Source organism: Nelumbo lutea, chromosome 5 (genome assembly GCF_056320005.1).
Source record: "Nelumbo lutea isolate HS-2025 chromosome 5, American lotus-T2T, whole genome shotgun sequence".
NCBI classification, from domain to species: domain Eukaryota; kingdom Viridiplantae; phylum Streptophyta; class Magnoliopsida; order Proteales; family Nelumbonaceae; genus Nelumbo; species Nelumbo lutea.
This window is the reverse complement of record NC_142688.1, coordinates 12,008,669-12,028,989: the sequence shown is the minus strand read 5'-3', so window position 1 is coordinate 12,028,989 and position 20,321 is coordinate 12,008,669. Positions and strand designations below refer to the sequence as shown.

The 20,321-nt window shown below is 35.8% G+C and overlaps 1 protein-coding gene and 1 long non-coding RNA gene across 2 annotated transcripts; both read right to left on the bottom strand.

The window, feature by feature from the left end:
- Positions 1-4,936: 4,936 nt before the first annotated feature.
- On the bottom strand, positions 4,937-11,959 carry LOC148850365 (PI-PLC X domain-containing protein At5g67130-like). Its single transcript, XM_088942795.1, has 9 exons — positions 11,653-11,959; positions 11,479-11,559; positions 11,240-11,362; positions 10,984-11,121; positions 7,864-7,962; positions 7,460-7,763; positions 6,846-7,069; positions 6,662-6,748; positions 4,937-5,290 (listed from the first exon to the last, which is right to left on the bottom strand). The coding sequence occupies exons 1-9, from the start codon at positions 11,656-11,658 to the stop codon at positions 5,123-5,125; spliced, it is 1,230 nt and encodes a 409-aa protein (XP_088798921.1). The 5' UTR covers positions 11,659-11,959; the 3' UTR covers positions 4,937-5,122.
- Positions 5,390-5,820, bottom strand: LOC148850366 (uncharacterized). The gene is made up of 2 exons (XR_016098736.1): positions 5,702-5,820; positions 5,390-5,598 (listed from the first exon to the last, which is right to left on the bottom strand). It is a non-coding gene; the product is annotated as an uncharacterized LOC148850366 (long non-coding RNA).
- Positions 11,960-20,321: the final 8,362 nt, after the last annotated feature.

The window sequence follows — 20,321 nt, the reverse complement described above, 5'->3', positions numbered from 1 at the left end:
ATTTTATGGGCAAATTTCTTTAAACTATCAACCTCAGGCAGGAGCAGGTGCTTGATTCTCTTTAACCTAGCGTCGGTGCTTGTCATTTGAAACGTAGGAGTGTCTTTCTTTCTTCTTACGTGGCAAATAACACGTCTACCTCGTTTTTCATCGCAGCAATTGAACAAGTGATGGATGTGGGCGAGGAATCGCCTACTTGTTGCAGCTACGTATGGAAATCAGCTTTCCCGAAGACTGATAGAAAGAACTCAGCTTGCTTGAAACATGGTTTTTTTAGTTCACATCTCCGCCCCACTACTTCCCACAGTATATTTCTACCATGTATTAGAAACATTTCCCGTTGATGATATAATCGGTTTTGATATATCATGGGGAGATTATGTATTGTGGGATGTTGTAGAGTGGAGATGTGTACTCGGTTTTTTCATTTCATTGCTGACCAACGGAAGAAGCCTTTGGGGAGTTCTTTCTCATATCTTGAACCGAGTTGCATCTCATTTTTGTAACTATGACTTTGTTCAATCTCTCATTTCTTAACATCTTTTTAGGGCAAACCCTCTAACTAATTAATGGGTCAAGCAATTGGAATTTCAGCAGGATGATATATTACTCTTGCATACCGTATGAGTTAGCAATTCTCTCGTCACTGATTGCAATGGCTTCTCTCTCTCTCTCTCTCTCCGTTTTTGAGCAGTAGCATCTGTATCAGTTGGTTTTGTGGTAAGCCAATGGAAGAAGCATTTGTATCAGTTCCTCTTTTTTTTTGTTAACCCAAAGCACTAAAATGTTTGTTTTCAAATAGACTGAAGAACAAGGTAAACGTGGCTCCAGACGTTTGATGGACTGGACGATTAGCTACAGGATTAAGATTTGAATAATCAATGTGTTTCTTCGTATTATTGAAGAAATAGAGGACCTTTTTTTTCTTTGTATGGTATTTATGTATTCATTTCAGGTTCTTACCAATTTCCTCTTGACTTCAACAACTCCACACTACTCGTTCTCCTCAATTTCTCGGCCTCACAAACAGGTGCTGCTGTTTCAACTCAGGTGAGGAAGACGGCAAGAAGAATGCAGATGGAGATGGAAACGAAAAACGGAGAGAAAGATGGAAATGGAGCAACAATCTGCTTCCTATTTTGTTGAAAATTTTTATTAATTGAAATTTATTTTAAAAATTTAAGGAACAATAAACAGTAATGATAGAATTAATCAATTAACTAAATCATAAGAATAGTTTAAAAAATTCCTATTTTGCTTCTTCATCTCTTAAAATGGAGGTGCCATTCAATTAATGTGAATAAGAACTCTAATGTTTGGCAGTTGAGTAATTGAATTGGCATTAGATGAGTTCTATCTGACAAGAGAATTTTAGTCAATACACGTCACTAATAAATGTACATTTCTCAGCGTATGGGACAGTCCAGCCCATCAGCACTCAAAAGCTTTATGTGAATGGGTCCCTTCTCCCTTGAAATTGTCGAATCGGTACAGATGGAGGGACTGGCGCCATCACAGCACTCGTCCTTCTATTCATACTTCCTTCTTAGGAATGCAGTTGAAATTCAGAAGAATTTCATTCCTGGAGTTCGGATCAGCTACTAACGCACGGTCCCAACAACATCCCAACCTGCCATTGCAGCAGTACATCAGAACCTCTCTCTAAGAATGACAAAAGAAGCATATTCCTAATGTGCAGTTGCAGTGGTAACTTGGGACAGTGTTGGAAGCGTTTTGTTGATAACAGAGATCCCTATCCGCATTATTGTTTTAGAGGGTCTGCATGAATTAGGGATGCTCATAAAAAACTATAAAAAAAAAAAAATCGAACCGTATATACTCGTATGATGAACCTCTTTTGTGGGTTTCGTTTCAAAAGGAATTCCAATAAAATCTTCAAAAACTTAATCTTGTCGATAAGATGCAATGACCAAGAATTACTATATTGCTAAGGGAACTTGAGTTTTGGATTTGTCGGAATTAGTTTATACTTATGCAGTGTGGAGGCCAAAAACAAGTACAAGTATTATAAGTCTAATGGATCAAATTATAACAGCTGAAGTGGAGAACTGTATGGCTTATGGATTATTGCTTTGTTAGTAAAAAAACAGAATAATAGCAGTTCCAGATAGGACGAGGCTGGAATTATAAAAAAAAAATGAACAATTAAATGTCGAGAGAAATTTAGACTATGTTTCATTTGTTGTTCTGGGCCTTATTCTTTTAATTCTTGTTTATCTTGAATAATAACGAACAACAATGAATGATATTTCTTGTCAAGGGTCTCATTCTTTTTAGAATGAAAAATCAATCTATTACAAAAAAATAAAAAATAAAAAAATGAAATAACCAGCAACATGAAAAAGAGTCACATCTCATCTTGTTCATTTTTATTCTTTAAAGAAACTTTATGTCGGATGTCGTAAACTGCTAGTCTAGGTCTACAAAACTATCGCATTAGATGTTTAGTAGCAGACTGCCAATGAAAGTTACGCTGGCAGGCATTGATCATCGGCCATCCACCGATAAATATCTTTATTGACAGCTTTGGATACAACTCACACAAAATTTTTTAGAAGAAGAACATAAAATGTTGTCCAATCAATACATTTTCTTCTCTTTCTTTACTAATTTAGTGTACCTTTTCTTTTCTTCTTTTTCTATAACAGAAATAGGGGTTCAGCCCCGTTATTTTTCAAATTTTCTTTTCTTTCTTCTTTTTCTTCTCATGAATATGTTGGAATATATTGATTTTCTATACTTTAAAATGAAGTTTAGACTTTTCTTATGAAAATTATGGATATTTATTAGGGCACTTGCCAGTCTAAAAAAATAAATTCTTAAGAAAAAAAAAAGATTGATTCATAACAATATTTTCTCATTCTGGCCATTTTTACCCAGTCTTGTTCAGTTTAGAATTTCATAGATAAAAATGAAAAAAAAATGAGAGCTAAACCAAACATGATCTTAAAGTGTTATTGAGGGTTCTAAGCCAAGCCAAAACCCAAATCAAGGCCCTTCTAGTCTCCAAAGGCATTAGCATAGACCCTGAATGCTCTATGTGTGGCTACGATATAGAGGATGAAAATCACATATTGGTTTGGTATAATTGAACTAAACAAATTTGAATGGCCATGAGCGGTGAGCCCAATGTGCCCGGGCCCAAATGAGATAGAGAATAAGTTGTGCTCAAACGCAATGGACAGCTCCAACAAAACCATTATATCGGGCTTTTGATCCAATTATTCAGACATGTTTGAACTTTAAACCCAAAAGATCGAATTAAACGTGCAGGAGTCATTCAAATATCCAAGTTATTCGTGCCATTAGTAGTCCAACTACATGAAACATTAGGTTCATATGGACTGAAAGCGGTCAACACGACTAACTCTAAACTTCCATGTGACAGCAAATTCTTAAGAAACAACTAATAGAAAAGAGGGATTGGTATATATGTGTGAACAAATGAAAAGAGAAGATACTCATAACCACTAGACGTCTAGAATCTTTCAGGCTTTGCTTTCCCTTATTTTACTCCTTGTGTTGATAGAAATTTTCCCCCTTCTTGTTCAAGTTCAACTTTCCGATTCCTTCAAATAAAAATAAAAATTGATTCCAGGTTATCTTTTAAAGCTATTTCACATGGAAATAAGCTTATAACGGTAAAAATTAATAGCATAAATTTGGCTAAATCAACACTTTTATAGGACAACCAAAGGGAGTTTAGAGTCGATGGCGTTTCCAAAAAAATAAAAACGATGACATGCCAGCACCTCATCCTCTCTGTTTGGTTGGCATTTTTCCAAAAAACGACTACACCTAGAAAATTATGAAGGCATGAATATGATTTGAAAAAACGTCAAAAAAAGATGTTTTCTTATTTTATATTTTTTCACTGTTGCTAGTTAGCTGACATGACAATGGAAACACTCGGATAGCAACAATGGAACAGAACAAAAAAATTAAAAAATGCCATACTAATGCATTATTATTTTATTAAAAAACAGCAATGAGGCCAAACATCATTCAAAAAACCGTCTTGGCTGCTAGCTCTGATGGTCAAGTCCAATTCTGACAATACTGGGTGAAATAATTATTAAGTTTTAATACAAATGTTGACTCCCATAAAAGAATAAAATACCAGTCAATTTTTTTTGTCTCCCATGAAAAAATAACCCTTTTTTTTTTGTTGTCTTGTGAATTCTTGTAAATGTTCTATATTGTTGAATTATTATTTTATCATTATTATTCTAGGAATGCCGCTTCTAATTATTCTAGGAAGACAGAATCCGGGGGTCACCCATAGATGATTCAAGTATCTTTCAGGGTCATCCATAGATTGAAGTGGCATTTGATTGTATTTTTCAGACGTTTGACTCTGAAAATGGTGCTTTTCAGATGCCACCTTTGTTTGGTGTTGCATCTGAAATAGCATCTGAAAACTTTTTTTAGATCTTGAGAGTCAGGACTTCTAGCCATTTTTGAATGGTAATACTTTATTTTTTGAACCGCTGATGACCTGAATAATTAGACCATTCAGCCTGGAAATCGCCTAGACAATCAATTCTATTTTACCTCAAACCTAGTTCTTGGTAAAAAAACTACTAAATCGATCAACAACCTATTGATCCCGATGATTAAACCATTGATTCATTTGATTGGTTCAATACTTTTTGATCATTTTTATTTTTATTTTTATTTTTTTTATTAAAACAGACCATTCGTTTAAATCAGATAATCAAACCATCAACCCAAAAATCAGTGACCCAAACAGTACCATTTCTAAGTCATTTTTTTTAAAACATTAACAATGCTCATCAGTTTTCGCTCAAATTTTAAAAGCTACGAGGGCACATAATACACAACTGTGCATATTTGACATATCAATACTTTGAATCACGATATTATTGGTGGTATTTTATAATATTTCGCGATCTTATTTGTAATAAACTGTTTATTAGGGGTCATCATGAGACATGCCGTGTGGTGGCTTAATGTGAATATTACAAATAATGGTTACACAAATAAAATTTTCTGTTGTTTCATTTTATTTTGTTTTATGTAACACGTGCATGGCACATGCCCTTCACGCCATTTTGATAAAATTAATGTGAAGTAAAGCCTATACTCGTTGTGACAAGAAAACAACCAGCGAAAGAGTCGAAAACAACCATTGCAAATGGAACGATGTAGTTGAGGAAGCAACACTAAAATCGGTGGCCGCTGCAGCTGTCGGGGCAGACGCGGGACTGGCGACAGGGATATCGCACGTTCCAAAAGTCGCATTGGCCTGCTCATGGCAACAAATATACAGACAGCCTAGTTTAGGACCTCACCCACGATAATCAACATTTCTTCATTAATTCCAACTCAGAATTCAAAAGTAAGATTACTTGTAACGAAGTTAAATAGGTTAGTGGGCATTTAAACCATCATATAAATTTATTATATACAAGTCAAAAGCTGGATTCAGATTTACTTAGAATCCAATCTGAGTCCAATATTTCAGATTTCAATAGGAGTTCACATTTGAAGTTTGAATAAAGTGGATCTGATTTAGATGTGGTTGAATTTGATCTAATCCAACCTACTTACAACCTACAAGCAAATGCAGCAAAATGTTTAATAGTTATGATGCTGATAAAACTGTAATTAATAACAATATTTTAAAAATCCAGCTCTGAGGCTGAACTGTTTTTACCTCAGGATTAACAGGTCAGCAGTTTAACACTTTAACCATCCAGATTAATGGATCAACCTCTTCATGTCTTAACAACAAAAAATTCAAAAAATTAAAACAATTTAAAAAGGAGATAACCATTTGAACATGTCAGGCCAGATAAATCGAGAGCTTGCATGCAAACCTCAATGAAATACAAATACACGAGCACTAAGAAATAAAAAATCAGTTTATGTGATGCTTTAAATTTATCGCAAAAATGCAAACGCTGGTACTCGCATCCTGTCGATTGTCTTGTGACCAGGGTTGCAGGAAATGCAAGTTTAGGGTGGTGTTTGGCATTGATGTCATTTTTTGAGAAAACGATCACTATATCAGAAAAAGTGATATTTCAGAAAGCGGCTTTTTATTTGGTACTATTTTTTCAGGAAAACATTGTTCCAGACCACGTCTTGGAAGTCAGGACAGTATGGTCTGAAGAATGTCAAACTCAATGTTTCTCAGAAAACAGCCTGTTGCTGTCAGCAGTGCAATGATATGGTATCATCTTGGACATTGGATAATATAAACTAATGCTGAAAGCAGTTCTACAGCACCACTACCATACAAAATCAATGCTATTTTCCCAGAAAAAAGCTTATGTGGAAGCATCGATGCCAAAAAAAAAAAAGAGTCGTCGTTTTTTAAGAAAACAGTGCAACAAAATCTCATGCATATAGGAAAACATCTCTAAAGCAATGGCATTGATGCCAAACACCTACTAGATAAATCAATGGTTCAATTATTAATGTCAGTAAGTGAATGGTTGAATTGTTTAGGTCAACAGATCATTGACTAAACAGTTTTCTGTAATATGATGGGTCAAATGTTGACCCAAACCGGAATTGTGACCAGAGCATCTGTCCAAGCAGCAAGCAGTCTACAACTTATTGGAAACATTGATTAATAGTAGCAAGTAATGTATAAGTTTCTTTGAAATACCTTGCAGTAGGCTATATTGGCACACCCACACGTTAGATGACCATTTGCTATATCTAGAGCTTCTGGAGTTCCTCCTCCATCACTCCTCTGTGAGAACAATAATCATAAAACAAATATATCTGTTGTTTAAGTTCCACTGATTTCTGATCAGGAATAAGCATACATATCAGTAATATCAATATACCTTGTAGAAATCAACAGCAATAAAATTTGGCCATCTTTTTCCAGCCGCTTCATAACAAGAGTTCATCATGCCAATAAGAGTAGCTGAATTATATGCACAAGCTTGGTCCGAGTTTGGGTTATCAGGGAAATTGTTCTGCAGGACAAGTGATCTCGTCTTTGCATTCATGGGAGATGATTCTTCACGGTTCGTACAAGTACCCGCTTCCAATCCAACACTGCCATCTGGCCCATCGTCAAAATCAGATTTTCATTTGTAGTTTGGTAATTGTGTTGATTTTAGAGCCATTTGGTTCATAGGAACAGAGTTTGGAATTGGAATCGGATGGGCCATTCTGCATCCAATTATTTGGTTGGATGGAATCAAAATTCATTTTCATTTCTGGTGGAATGGCAATGAGAGAATAGCCATTGCCTCCCCCTCTTGAAAATCTCATTTCAGCTTATTTCAATTCCCATTCTGAAATGATTCTTATTCCTGTCTGAACTAAACAGATTACAGAAATAGATCATTCTAATTACAAAGTTTTTTTATTCCAATTCTAACTACAACCAAACGAACCCTTAATTATGAATTTCTCTCTTTGAGGACTGAAGTGGTAGAATAACACTCACATTGATTCTCTACAATGTATGCCCATTCATACGCGATCCCCTCAGAGGCTTCCTTATTTGATTTAGAGGTGAAGACCACCAAACGCTGATTCTGTCGGACCATGTCGTCAACCGTGGGCCAGTCTGCACCATTCTTGGGCATTCTAGACACCGGAAACCAATATTTCCTAAGGCCGGCAGCATTGAAAACCTTGGTCAGTCCTTGTGGTGATGAGACATAGTCTTCAATGAAGATGGTGACAATTTCAGTAGGATTTGCTTCGAGAAAAACTTGAACCTCTTTCAACACGTTAATAGCAGGTTGCTGGTTGATCGGGTATACAAACAACCGGTTACAACTACTTAAATTATAAAATAGATTAAAGCAAATGAGTAATTCGGCATTAAAATTCAACATCACTTACAAATGCAGTGACGTTATAACATTTTCCACCAAAGGAATGACACAACCAGATGTCGTTTTCGAAGTCGTACATATCAAGCATCAATCCCCTAACTCCATTCTGCAAAAGAACCCAACTGATGTAAGTATGATGCCATATGTGAGGTTCATCCCTCTGCATTTTATGGTATAAATGCGGTATTATATAATGATGTCCACACAGCAAGTTACTTTGCCCACAAATCAAAGATTCATAATGACAATTGAAATTTCCATCCATATACGACTACACAGAATCATCATATATACCATTTTTTACTACGGGTAAGTATATTGCATTATACCTTAGAATTTTGAATTCCACTTTAGACTTATAATAATTCAAAAGATTAAATATTCCATCTTAAACATCAATACTCGCCTTTATATTGACATCACTGACACCTACCCCTATAAATCTATAATGGAATTTAGAATTTTAGGGATAGATTGAACAGTTATTCTCCCTTTTTTTCTAAAGTAAACATTATAAAGAACTTTTCTTATATGATTCAAAAATTAAAAGCAAATAGATCACAAAACATAGTTTTAAATGGAATACAAGGTTGATGAAAATTTTCAGTTTTAACACAGAAGAGTAAGGTCCGTTTTTATTCAACCGTACCAGATTTTTTTCAACCAGAGATGATGGCCCAAATTAAACACTGTGAAAATAATTGTAACTTTTCAGAGTCAAAGGTATTGAATGGGCCATCGAGAAGAAAGAGGTTGATTATCCCCTCAGTTGAAACCTTGCAAGTTGCAAACAGAGATGATGATGATAATTGCCTACCGGTTTCACATAAAACAATTAACAGGGGAGAAGTTGCAAGTGAATGAGGCAATCAACCACCAGACAGACTGGAATCCACATGCTGAAACGTATGTGACATGCAAGCAATAGAGACAAAGCCCTTACCCCAGATTCCAATCAAAAGGTATTACAAATCGATCACACTTCACTACTTTCTTATATATCTCTTTTTAATTTTTTTTCCTTCTTTCCTAACGCAGATTTTTTCTTTAAAGCGGTTAAAATATTATTCTTTTAAACATAGATCTCAGCCTCGTTCTGCATAACATAATAATAAAAATGGAGCAAATTAGATGGTAGGTAAAACAACGGTGGAGAAAGGGTTGCTTTCCTTATAGTTTAAGCAAACAACCATTATCCACCGTAACCCATAAACCACCTCTAATCAATCTACCTACCGCATCAAATTCGATTATCTCATATTCTCATCTGACCAGAATTACCATTAATTCTAATTATTATTATGTTTAGATAATTTATTTTTATAAACAGAGATGAGGGATCTCCTCTAGTTCCACTAAATATAATCATTATTATTTTTCAATCGTTTTATTTTTTAAATTGAGGATGATCTATACATTTAGAACGAGAGCCGCGTCTTACATGTTTTTGACTTGGAGTGAATAGTATTACTCGAAGGAAATTTCATAATTCCTTCGAGTCAAAGAGTAATCGATCACGATCACAGTTTAATCGGTTTAAAGACATGAGCCTGACGTCCTGTTCAGATCGCATCGAGTCCCACTTTGGGAATCCGAATCGTTTGTGTTTGGATTTTCCTTTCAGCCCAACCAAACACGGCCACGTCAAATGCAACATCTGATTTTACTGGTAAGTGTAAAAACACCCAAAATAGTTGCTTCAAGGGTTCGTCCCTCTTCAAAGAATAAAAGAGGTTTTTCTTTTTTTAGGCCTAACGAAAGAGGCTTTTGGTTTGTCTCTTGAATACTTACAACAGAGTGGCAAATGACAAATGGTGAGTTGTGTAAATCTTGTTTGTCAACTGTGACCCTTTGAAGATTTATCAAAAAAAAAGGGGGGGGGGGGGGGGGGGGGGGCTGCAGCTAGGGGTGGATTGAATCCTGCCCGGGGGGGGGCTGCAGCTAGGGGTGGATTGAATCCTGCCCGTGGATTGATGTCAAATTCACGGGCAGGATGTAGTTTATAGGGGGGCTAGTATAGATTAAGAGGGGGCTGCAAAAAAGATTTAGGAAGAGGAATACAGTCCAAAAATTCCAAAAAAAACTGACCCTTTATAAATTCTGGACCCAGGAAGGGGTGAGCATTGTAAATAAAAAAAAAAAAAAACTGAAATAAAAATTTTAGTTTATGTTTGATTCCATGGCGTTTATTGAAAATTTGTCATCACATCAGTGTCACAGATATTGAAGACTATTGTGCATAAAACTAGTGTTTAGTTTCAATGTTTATCAAATAAATACTGTATGAGATATTTGGAGAAACGTTAAATTCTGATTTTTTTATCAATTTTTTAATTTAAAATAGAAAATAAAAAAAATATTTAAAATTATGCTCAGCCCAAGATAACCCACAAAACCAAGCATATACTTAATTTTTTATTTTAGATTATTTTTTAACTAAAAAATCAAATTAATCAGTTTTACTTATTATGAGTTTTTCAATTTATTCAAATCAATTCAGTTAATCAAAACAACCTAAATTTTCTTGCACTCCAACCAAATGCACATTGGGAAACATGTCTTTGTACCATTCGTTGTCATTTAGCGAGAGATGTTCCCAATATGCGGCTGTGGTGTTGTGTGCACGGCCAGCTTCGCTGCAATACGTGCTTAATTATTGATCACAAGGAGCCAGCAGTCCATGCATCAGTATTTCTCTCTTTGTTTTTTGGATGCTTCTGACAATTATTTTGACGTGGCTAAGTTTTGTTGGATTGGAAAATTTCCTTCCAGCCCAAACGCAGACGATCAGGAGTGGTTCAAAGGTTGTAATAAAACTTGAATGAACGAACAGTTTGAAGTTTGAACAGCATCGGCTTTATGAAAATGACAGTTTAAAGTCTTTTAAATTAGTAAAGAATGCTTGAGAAATGGGAATAGGAGGTAGGGCAGAGTAGAAAATAGCAGGCGAACGAAATCAATCAAATCAACCATCACCTATTAACCGGTTTTGATTAGCCAAAATTCTTTTCATACCATAGCTTTCCCGCATAATAGATTTTCCCACGCCTAAAACTTCTACTTCCATCTCGGCGAATTTCCGGTATGGCATGGCATTGAGATTTAGTAGAAATCAGATATTACTTACGTTGAACTGACTTGTAATGGAATCTTCCTGGTTTCGGGGTGCCAAAAGAGTTGATCCTATGGCCGGCTTGGCTCCCAAGAGAGAAAACGAGTTGTGCGTCGTTAGCCATGAATATCGATTGAATGGCAGCCCTTTCACCTAAAATCACACATAACACGGAAATTTAATATAAAAAGAAAGAATGACAAAATCAAAATAAAGTAGTACGAAAATTCGAAGTGGAAGATCAAAGCTTAAAGATAACTAACTAAAGTACCTTCGATGTCGGGTTGAACGGTTGGTTTCGAGCACATCTCGACTGGGCGTTGCTGTTTGTCCCGCACATTTGGCAATGTAATCCGGCATCACAGTTTATGTCATCAACACAGATTTGTCCTTGCTGATAACGGGAAAAGCAATGGTGAGAGAGAAAAACAGATCTGAATGTTCTTTTTTCGCTTTCTGTCTCTCAGATTAAGAGATCAAAATATATAGAAGAGTTCAAAGGAAGAGCACCTTCAGCGCGCAAGAAGAGACGGAGATATGAGCAACCACAAACAAAGCCGCAATTGAGAGATCTGAGAGGAAGCTTTTGCTCTGCAAATAGATATAAAGTTGGCCTTCTGTAATTGCAGAATATGAACAAAAATGACGAAAACTGGACTGTGAGGAGAAAATGAAATCCCATACCTTCATCTCTATCTTTTCGCCGATGTGCAGGGGGGAGAGGGAGAGAAAGAGAGAGAGAGAGAGAGAGAGAGAGAGAGGAAGTAGCAGTTGATATGAACCTCTCTCCTGCTAACTTTGTTTTCTTCTTCTTCTCCTTCCCTCTCTCTCCGTCTGGTTTTGTCGCTTTTTTTTTTTGGTAAGGCTGGTTGTCACTTTGTGCTGTCGGCTCTCCTCTTCCCTCCTCACCCTACATGAAAGCGATCTCGGCTTTCCTATCCCTTTTGCAATGCAACAAAATTAAGTAGTTTGTGAAAAGGCCAAAAGGGTCGAGGGTTTATACTTTAAACAAATAGGGAAAAAAGTGTTAAAAGGGGATTCCCGCTTCCCTATGCGACCCGTCCCTCCATATTTTGCCACGTGGATAAATGACGCGGCATATTCAAATAGTCCATTGCCATTACGTTGGAGTGACATTAGGACTGCAAACTGATCGGATTGGATTCGGGTATATACTATCACAATCCGATAAAAATTCATGGGATTTCCAAAATTATGATTTAAAGTTGAATAAGAAAGGATATCATATTCGATTTGGAGTGTAATAAAAAAATTGATGATATAATATAAATAATATAGAGAAAGAATATATATAATATTTCATAACTAATAGATCATATTAGGGGTGTTCATGAAAAACTGAAGGATTGGTTTAGTTTTCGGTTACCCTAGAAAAAAAAATTGATGGTTAAATGAACCAACCGGTATATATATTTATCTGTATATTTTAAATATATGTCATATATTTTTTATATATTATATATAAATATATGCATTATATTTATAAAATATATACATATATTATATTTATAATAATCTATTTATAAATATATTATATATTTTTATAATATCTATAATATATTATATATCATTTATTATTTATAATATAATATTATATATATATATATATATATTTATATAATATATGTTATGAATATAAAAAACCAAAAAACTGAAAAACCGAACCAATCAAAAACTGAAACTAACGGACTAGTTAACCAGTGGTACTGGTTCGGTTTTGATTTGGAGAAATTGAAAAACCAATAAGACTGGTTTGGTTTGGAAAGAATGTCCTTAACGAAACCGTGGACACCCCTAGATCAGATTGGGTTGTGATGGATTAAATTGAGGCATATCTGAATTCAAAACATTAACTAAAAGGATGTTTGGTTCTATGGGTATTTTTTCAAAATGTTACCACGTAGCACCACACATTTGTGTTTATTGCGCAAGAAACCATTATTTGGGTTCAATGTTTATTAAAAACAGAAAAAAAAAACACATAAATGCCTTGATGTTCGTGAATGGAATCATTGGAGGAAGCTTCAAATTTTCGCTTCTCCCAACAGCTAATCATTTCCCAAAACATGGAGCTGACCCGGCAATGACATGGCGACCGATGTGGCAGACCATAACTCTGATTCGATGCATCGCAGGCCATTGTTCCAAAAATGAGAAAACAAACTAAACCCTAGGCACTACGGTTTCGCTCTAGAAGAGAACACACAAACACAGCACCGTCGCCTTTGCAAGGAGTTTGTTCACACACTGTTGCTGTGTGTGCCAATAACCACATCCTCTTGCCATTAGACGCCATTAATTTTTTCCACACCGACGACATTGATCCATCGATTTTGAATTGAAGAAATTTGTTTTTTTAGATCCCCACGTTTCTCTTGAATCCAGATCTCCTGTTTACAAGAATTTTGTCCACGTCTATTCATATAACATTACAGTTACACATAGAGAAGAGAACGTTTTATCCTCCTATATAATATTATACATGGAAAGATATTTCCAATGCATAGGATAGTGTATTGTGTACGTAAACATGAATAGAATTTTTGTGGACAGGAGGTCCGGAGCCGTTTTTCCTATCCTTGCTATTTCTTATAGCTGCTGAAAATGTTACTTTTCCGCTTAACTTCATGTCCATTGCTGGTATGTACAATAGATTCCCAAAAGAGAAGAAAACTCAAGCCTTTAAGCCCCAAAAGCAAAACTCATCAAATTCGTAGGATACTTGGAGATCAAGTGCTGGGCAAGAGAGGGTAGAAATAAATTGTCATGAAACCAGTCACTATCTTCACGTTCTATTGCAAGAAAATATCTCTTTCCCATAGTCTTTCACAAACCAACCCCCCGTGTTGCTTAGACCATTACTTCCCATTTACTTCCTCCAACATGTACACCTACACAATATACAATTTCTTTGGGTTCTTGTGAAAACCTGTGATCATGTTCGTTATGTAATTTTCATAAGGCTCATTTTGGAAAGAGTATAAATATAAATATATACAAAATAATATAAAATATACGATTTTACACTACATATTTACATTCATACTCCTTTCAAATTGAGCCTAAATTTTTCATTTTTTTCACCCACAAGGGCATTTCCCTTTTTTGTAGTCCGTATACATAGAGTTCCAAGAGCTCCATACTTCAATTATTTGAAGTGCTCATCCCTTTCTATGCATAGAGAAAGGTTAAAAACTTCAATAAGCTCTCTGCCCAAAACATGTTTTTTATCGTGAAGGGATGGCAGTTGGCGGACTCCAAATAGTTGGGACCAAGATTGAGATGAATTTAGGAGAAAAAAAAAAGGATAGTTTGCATATAAGAGACATTGATAGATATCAATTTCACACTTTGAGTAACTATACCAGTCATTTGATCGTTGGATATGTTTTGCATTCAAGATCTACTGATGGATATCAAAATCGGCCATTATGTATAAGCATGAGTAATTTGGGTCATTAGATTGACTCAATGACACCCAAATATCAAGTAAAAGTGTCACACTCAATCATCTATATATGGGTTGTTTCTTAAAATGCCCCAACAAACATGAAAAACTTTAGCTGTAGAATGTCACGTTACCATGGGAATGGATAAATTAATAATTACATCTTAATTTATTTTTACTATAAACCAAAGCATGGACATGAATAGGTAAAGTGTCCAAAACATGCCCAGTCCAAAAACTGTCTGTTGTTGGACTCCAACAGTCAAAATTAACCCACACATGAAGAGAAGGTTTGTTATTGCTGAATTGGAAAGTAACTATTTGTGTGGTTACTTAAAACGCCCAAAATAGCCCAACCAAACAATAAGACCAAAAAAACATTTAAAGCAGTGTTTAGCAGATAAACGCCCCTCCCCCAATAAATGCCCACAGCACCGAACACATAAAATGAATCGACTTACCAATTCGATCTGATTTATTAGGATAAGGGAGGTATCCAAATTCTATTTTTACCAAATAGAATCTGATTGACTTATTTACAACCTTAGGTGACATGTAAGTTATTCATAGTGTTTTACAACTACACCATGGTTTGTTTCTTTGATGCAGCACATTAACGTTCCCACGTATCCCAGATTGAATAAATAATAACATATAAAGGTCTCCTAATTTTTTTACAAATTTTGTTATATAAGACAGTACATAATATTTTTTGTTTAAAAACACTGGTTTTATGGACCTATAAATAGTTTACAATTTGTTGTCATTTTTATTAAGTTTATTTGTCATAAACGAAGTTCCAAGCTACTATTTCACAAATAAATTATATATGTGAAAGTTATAATGGGATCTATTTTATAGATCCAATTAACCCAATCAATAATTCGTTCATTTCTAAATCTATTTTATAGAACTGATTAATAATTAGTTCACACTGGTCTACCCTTAAGGGTTCAAGTTGGATGGGTTGGGCTATGTTTTAATTCAACTGAAACTTAATCTTAAAGAAAACTCAAGTCTGAGTTATCCAACTTGAGACCAGCCCGCATTAAAATTTGATGCACTTGGGTTAGGTAAGTATTGGATTCTGGTATAGGCTAAGTTTCGATTGGTCAATCAACTCACACTAAAAATTGATATATGTATATGCATATATACATATGATTTATCAAGAAAATATTAATATCTGTCTATATATACATATATACATGTATATAATTTGGTTGAGCTCAAGTTGGGATAAGGTTAGACTGGATTTGGACTACTTAAGAACTAAGACTAAGCCCAGCCCAAAAAATTAAAAAGCTCAAACTTTTGACCCTGGGCCCAACCCAAGAATAAAATATTCAAATCTAACCTTTCTAAAATTGCAGCCCAAGTCAACTTGGACTTAGGTTGAGCCTACCCAAGTTGCATCCCTATCTAGAGATCGGTTTCAAAACTCACAAGACCATGCACACACTATTTGTACAATCTTTTACAGCCATATATTGAGAATATTTCCATACTTGTATGTTTAATTATGGGAAGATATTCCCAATGCAAGGCTGTAAAGGACTGTGCAATGGTGTAAACACAGTGTTGTGAGGACCAAATCCGACCGAGCACAAGGCTCCCCAGTTGAGGGGCCGACCTAGTGGGGTCCCATGCTAAGCACAAGAACCTCAGTCATCAACACCATCACATGATGACTAGTCGGGACAACGGCGGGCACTCGAGCCACTATAGTCCCCCTCCAAGAGCGAGAGGCCGGCACCATGCCTCTCCCCCACCAATTTCTGACCTTCACAACCTCCTCAACGATCTTCGTGCCCGCAAGGCTTAGGATGTACTGGCATCCAAGCACTCCGGGAACAGGGCTAGCTCATCTCGAGCACTCAATCAACTACCCTCAAACTAACGGGCTAGTCGGGGTAACCAATAGGACGATCCTAGACGAATTGAAGGCAAGATTAGACAGAGCCAAAGGGCTTTGGCGGGACAAACTGTGCAGCATTTTCTGGCCATACCGAACAACACCTCAGACTGCCATGGGTGAAAACCCTTCAACTTGACATATGAGACAAAAATTGTCATCCCAGCAGAGATTGGCCAGCCGACACTTCAAACTGAGGCATAGTAGGAAGTTGAGAACAATGAAGAGTTAAGGAACAACCTCGACCTATTGGAAGGTGTCCGTGAACAAGCCCAAATTAGGGTCACAACATACTAACAAAGAGTTGCAAGATACTACAACTCTCGAGTCAGAGAGTATCACTTCAAGGAAGGCGGCCTCATCCTTAGAAAAGTCATAGTTCCTGAGCCCAACATCGGAAAGCTTAGCATACTACGACGAATGATGTCATCACCTGTATGGGGCACGAGTGATGCGTGCGAATTGCCTACGCTTGTATGAGCGTGATCCTTTATTGACGCAAAAGATGAATGGAGGACTAGGCGCCACAAAACTGCTATGAAGAGTTTCACAATCGAGGCCAACGCCTCCACACGAATGTACTATAGTCTCTTCAATTGGAGCCTAGGCCTCGACGCAACCCGCCAACCAACCTCGGTCGCTACGACCTTGAGAGTGGGGGGCAATTGATGTGGGAGTATTTGGCCAACCTGCAGATCTTGACACATGGCGTTGGTCGAAGGCATCCTGGCCATCCCGCAGATCCTAACACGTGGCATTGGCTGGATGTATCCTAACCAACCATTACCAACCACTGCCAATTGTTGCCACCTGCTCCCAAGTACTCTTCCTCTCAAGCAACTCTGACTATAAAAAGGGGCTCTCACATTGAGGTAAACACTCTCTGGAACTCAAGATCTAAGTCTCCTCTTTTTCTTGGTCCGACCCTTCATAATCCTTTGCTAACATAACCGTTGGAGTTTTCACCTTGGGGTAACTCTCAGGGCCTTTGACATCTTCTTTCTTTCTCTCAACAGGTTGGACCCGTCGGTCTTAGATGCTAAAAATTATGTTGTTGCCCTTGACTTCACATTTGGCAACAACAAAGTATGTACAATATAAATACATATAAAATAATATAAAATACATGGATTTACCCTAAAGTCAAGCTAAGCCGCCCATCTACCAAGCAGCCACCAATGCCCATAGAGAAAAAAGATGAGAAGAAGAAATGGTGGAAGGAACCGGTGAAAATATTAAAATTTTTAAAAGTGTATGTATAAATAAGGGCATTTCTTAAAGCCTTGAATAAAGTCATTAAAGTGGCTTTCAACCAATTATATCAATTCTGGTTCTGAGTTAAGTGTCCTCATTATACCAATTATGTGATTAATAATATATATACTGGTTTTCTATAATTTTTGTTATATGTTATCGTTAAATAGTATATAAGGTAATTTTGATTAAAAACACTTTGTTTTATCAAGGTATATCTGAGTCTCATCTTAAAATTTTTTCAATCCACCCAAGACAATCCAAATTAAAAATTTTTAACCCAACTCATGGAATACTTAATTTGTTTACATATCTTTTTAACACAATCCAAATTAACGCCCCCCTCCCCAATGGTCTCTTTATATTATTCTTAATTAATATAACACCAAAACCAACTCTACCTGTTTCTGTTGACAAAAGATAAGTATGCACATCTTCAGAATCAAACAAGGAAGGCTGCCTTTCTGGTCGGGAAATCAAACTCCTCTCCCTCTACGTCACGGTTAGTCGATCACACAAATAGGGACATGCTAGGGTGGTTAGACTTTTCATATATGTACCTATTTCTACATCTCCATATTCCCCAAAAGCTGCAGGGCTATAAATATAAGAATTTCATCTTTCTTATCCTATCTTTGTTGCCTTCACACCAGTCAATCCAAAAACTAAACAAGGTGAAAGCTGAAACCATGGAGAATGTATATTCAGTGTCATTATGATAATGGCCCTTTGTTTTTAAGATTTTGAGAGAGGGTAAAATTGGTCAATAGAAGTTTGGTTCCCACTAACTAAGATATTCATGTTCGTTTTTCAGATTTATGTGGGGTTTATGAAAATTTTATTTTTTTGGGTATCACTTATCGAGATAGGTAAAACACATCTCCATGTGGGTAATTAATTTTCTTACTTGGGAAAAAGTTACCAACACTTGAATGGGACAAAATTCTCCCTTTAAATAATGATTTTTTTTATGACTAAAACAGTCATGAAACACTTACCTAAGTTGGTGCATTTACCTAGATAAATAACTTCCTGAAAAAAGAATGGGCCTAAATGGGATATAAAATAAAAAATAAAATTTAAACAAGTTTTCACAAGCATTCCAACAACATTTCTACAGAAACATCCTTATTTTGGCTCAACCCAAAGTTCTTTCCATTGCTATTTTTTTTTTCATTGAACTAGGCCATTTTCTTGGATCACTATTTCTATTCTGATCCTCTAAAAGCATTCTTTCGGCAGAAAATTAATTAGGTTGACTTCACATTGAAACAATTTTCTGCATTTAAAGTTCATACCCTAAAAACTGATAAACAATTATATGGTATTTATCACCATAGAAGTTGGTTTGGGGCAGAAAATTAAAGGGAAAATTCCCAATTAGCACCCTATACTTTGGGCCTAGTGTCATTTTGGTTCCTGAACTTTAAAATGAGACAATCCAATACCCAAACTTTTAAACGTGTCAATTTAGTATCTACCATTAACTAGTTGTTAACTAGCCATTAAGTAGTATTTGAAAAAGACACAAATGCCCTTGGAGTGTCATCGAATTTTCTTTATAAACCATCCAAAATGTTGACAACAAAATTAGCAGTCCCAAATCCTTTCAAGAAAGTTAGGATCACCAAAATACCTATAGAGACATAACCCCGACTTTCTTGAATAGATGACACTCAAAAAGCATTTATGTCTTTTCCAAATGCCACTTAACGGCTGGTTAATAGCTCATTAACGATAAGTACTGGATTGGACATGTTTCGAAAGTTCAAGTACTGAATTATCGCATTTTAAAGTTCGGGGACCAAGATGACACTAGGCTCAAAATACAGAATACTAATTGGGAATTTCCCAAAATTAAACTATTTCATTTTTGTGCACCTAATGTGTTCTTATTGAGCAAGTGTGCCTTTTTATAAAGTGCAAATGGGGCGTAGAAGGAAAGGTTCCCATCATGTTGGTATTGTAGATCGGGATTGCAAAGAAAGGGTTTTCTTCCTGACATGCAAGAATATTGGAGGATGCTGATAAATCTATCATAGGGATGGGCAGCGTTAATCCATTAGAAGCATTAAAGATAAGTACAAAATTTCATGTTTGAGTGGTCATCAAAATTCCCCAAACCCTGTAGAACACGAAACCCATTATTGAAGAATGTTAAGATTTTTGTAGGAGATTTGAGTTGACAATAACTTTCATATTTGTATGCAGAGAGGTCAATTCTGTGGCTGATTGGTTAACAAACCTGAGACACTTCGAAGATTTATTCCCTTAGCCCTGTTTGTTTATGGTAAATAGGGGGAGGGAGGAAAGTTGGTGGGTACCTCTTTCTCATTGATCAATTTTATAGTATTTTTTTTTTTACATTAACTATTAGGCTCTATTGGTAAAAAGAGTATTATTGGAATAAAATTTATTCATTGGAAAAAAAATTATAAAATATAATAGGACAAATTCACCTATTTTAACATTAGTTTTTTATGAGTAAAAAGTAATTATATTAATTACTTGAAAATAAACAAAACATGAATAAATACACTTACTCGGATATGTTGTAAAATTCTAAAATAACGAGGCTTAATTGAATTGTTATATACTTGTTTTAGTAATTCATAGGAAAGTACTCCCCTCGCTGATCGTAGGTTTTTTCCCTGCCTACCAAAAAAATGGGTTGCAAAATGTGTTACCTTTACGAGGGGTTGAGATCCCGGGGGT

Excerpts from the sequence above, each read along its gene's own strand:
- LOC148850365 (XM_088942795.1), bottom strand. Across the intron at positions 7,070-7,459 it reads ATACATTGTAGAGAATCAAT|ATGGCAGTGTTGGATTGGAA; the intron begins GTGAGTGTTATT and ends ACGATGGGCCAG. Across the intron at positions 6,749-6,845 it reads TTGCTGTTGATTTCTACAAG|AGGAGTGATGGAGGAGGAAC; the intron begins GTATATTGATAT and ends TTGTTCTCACAG.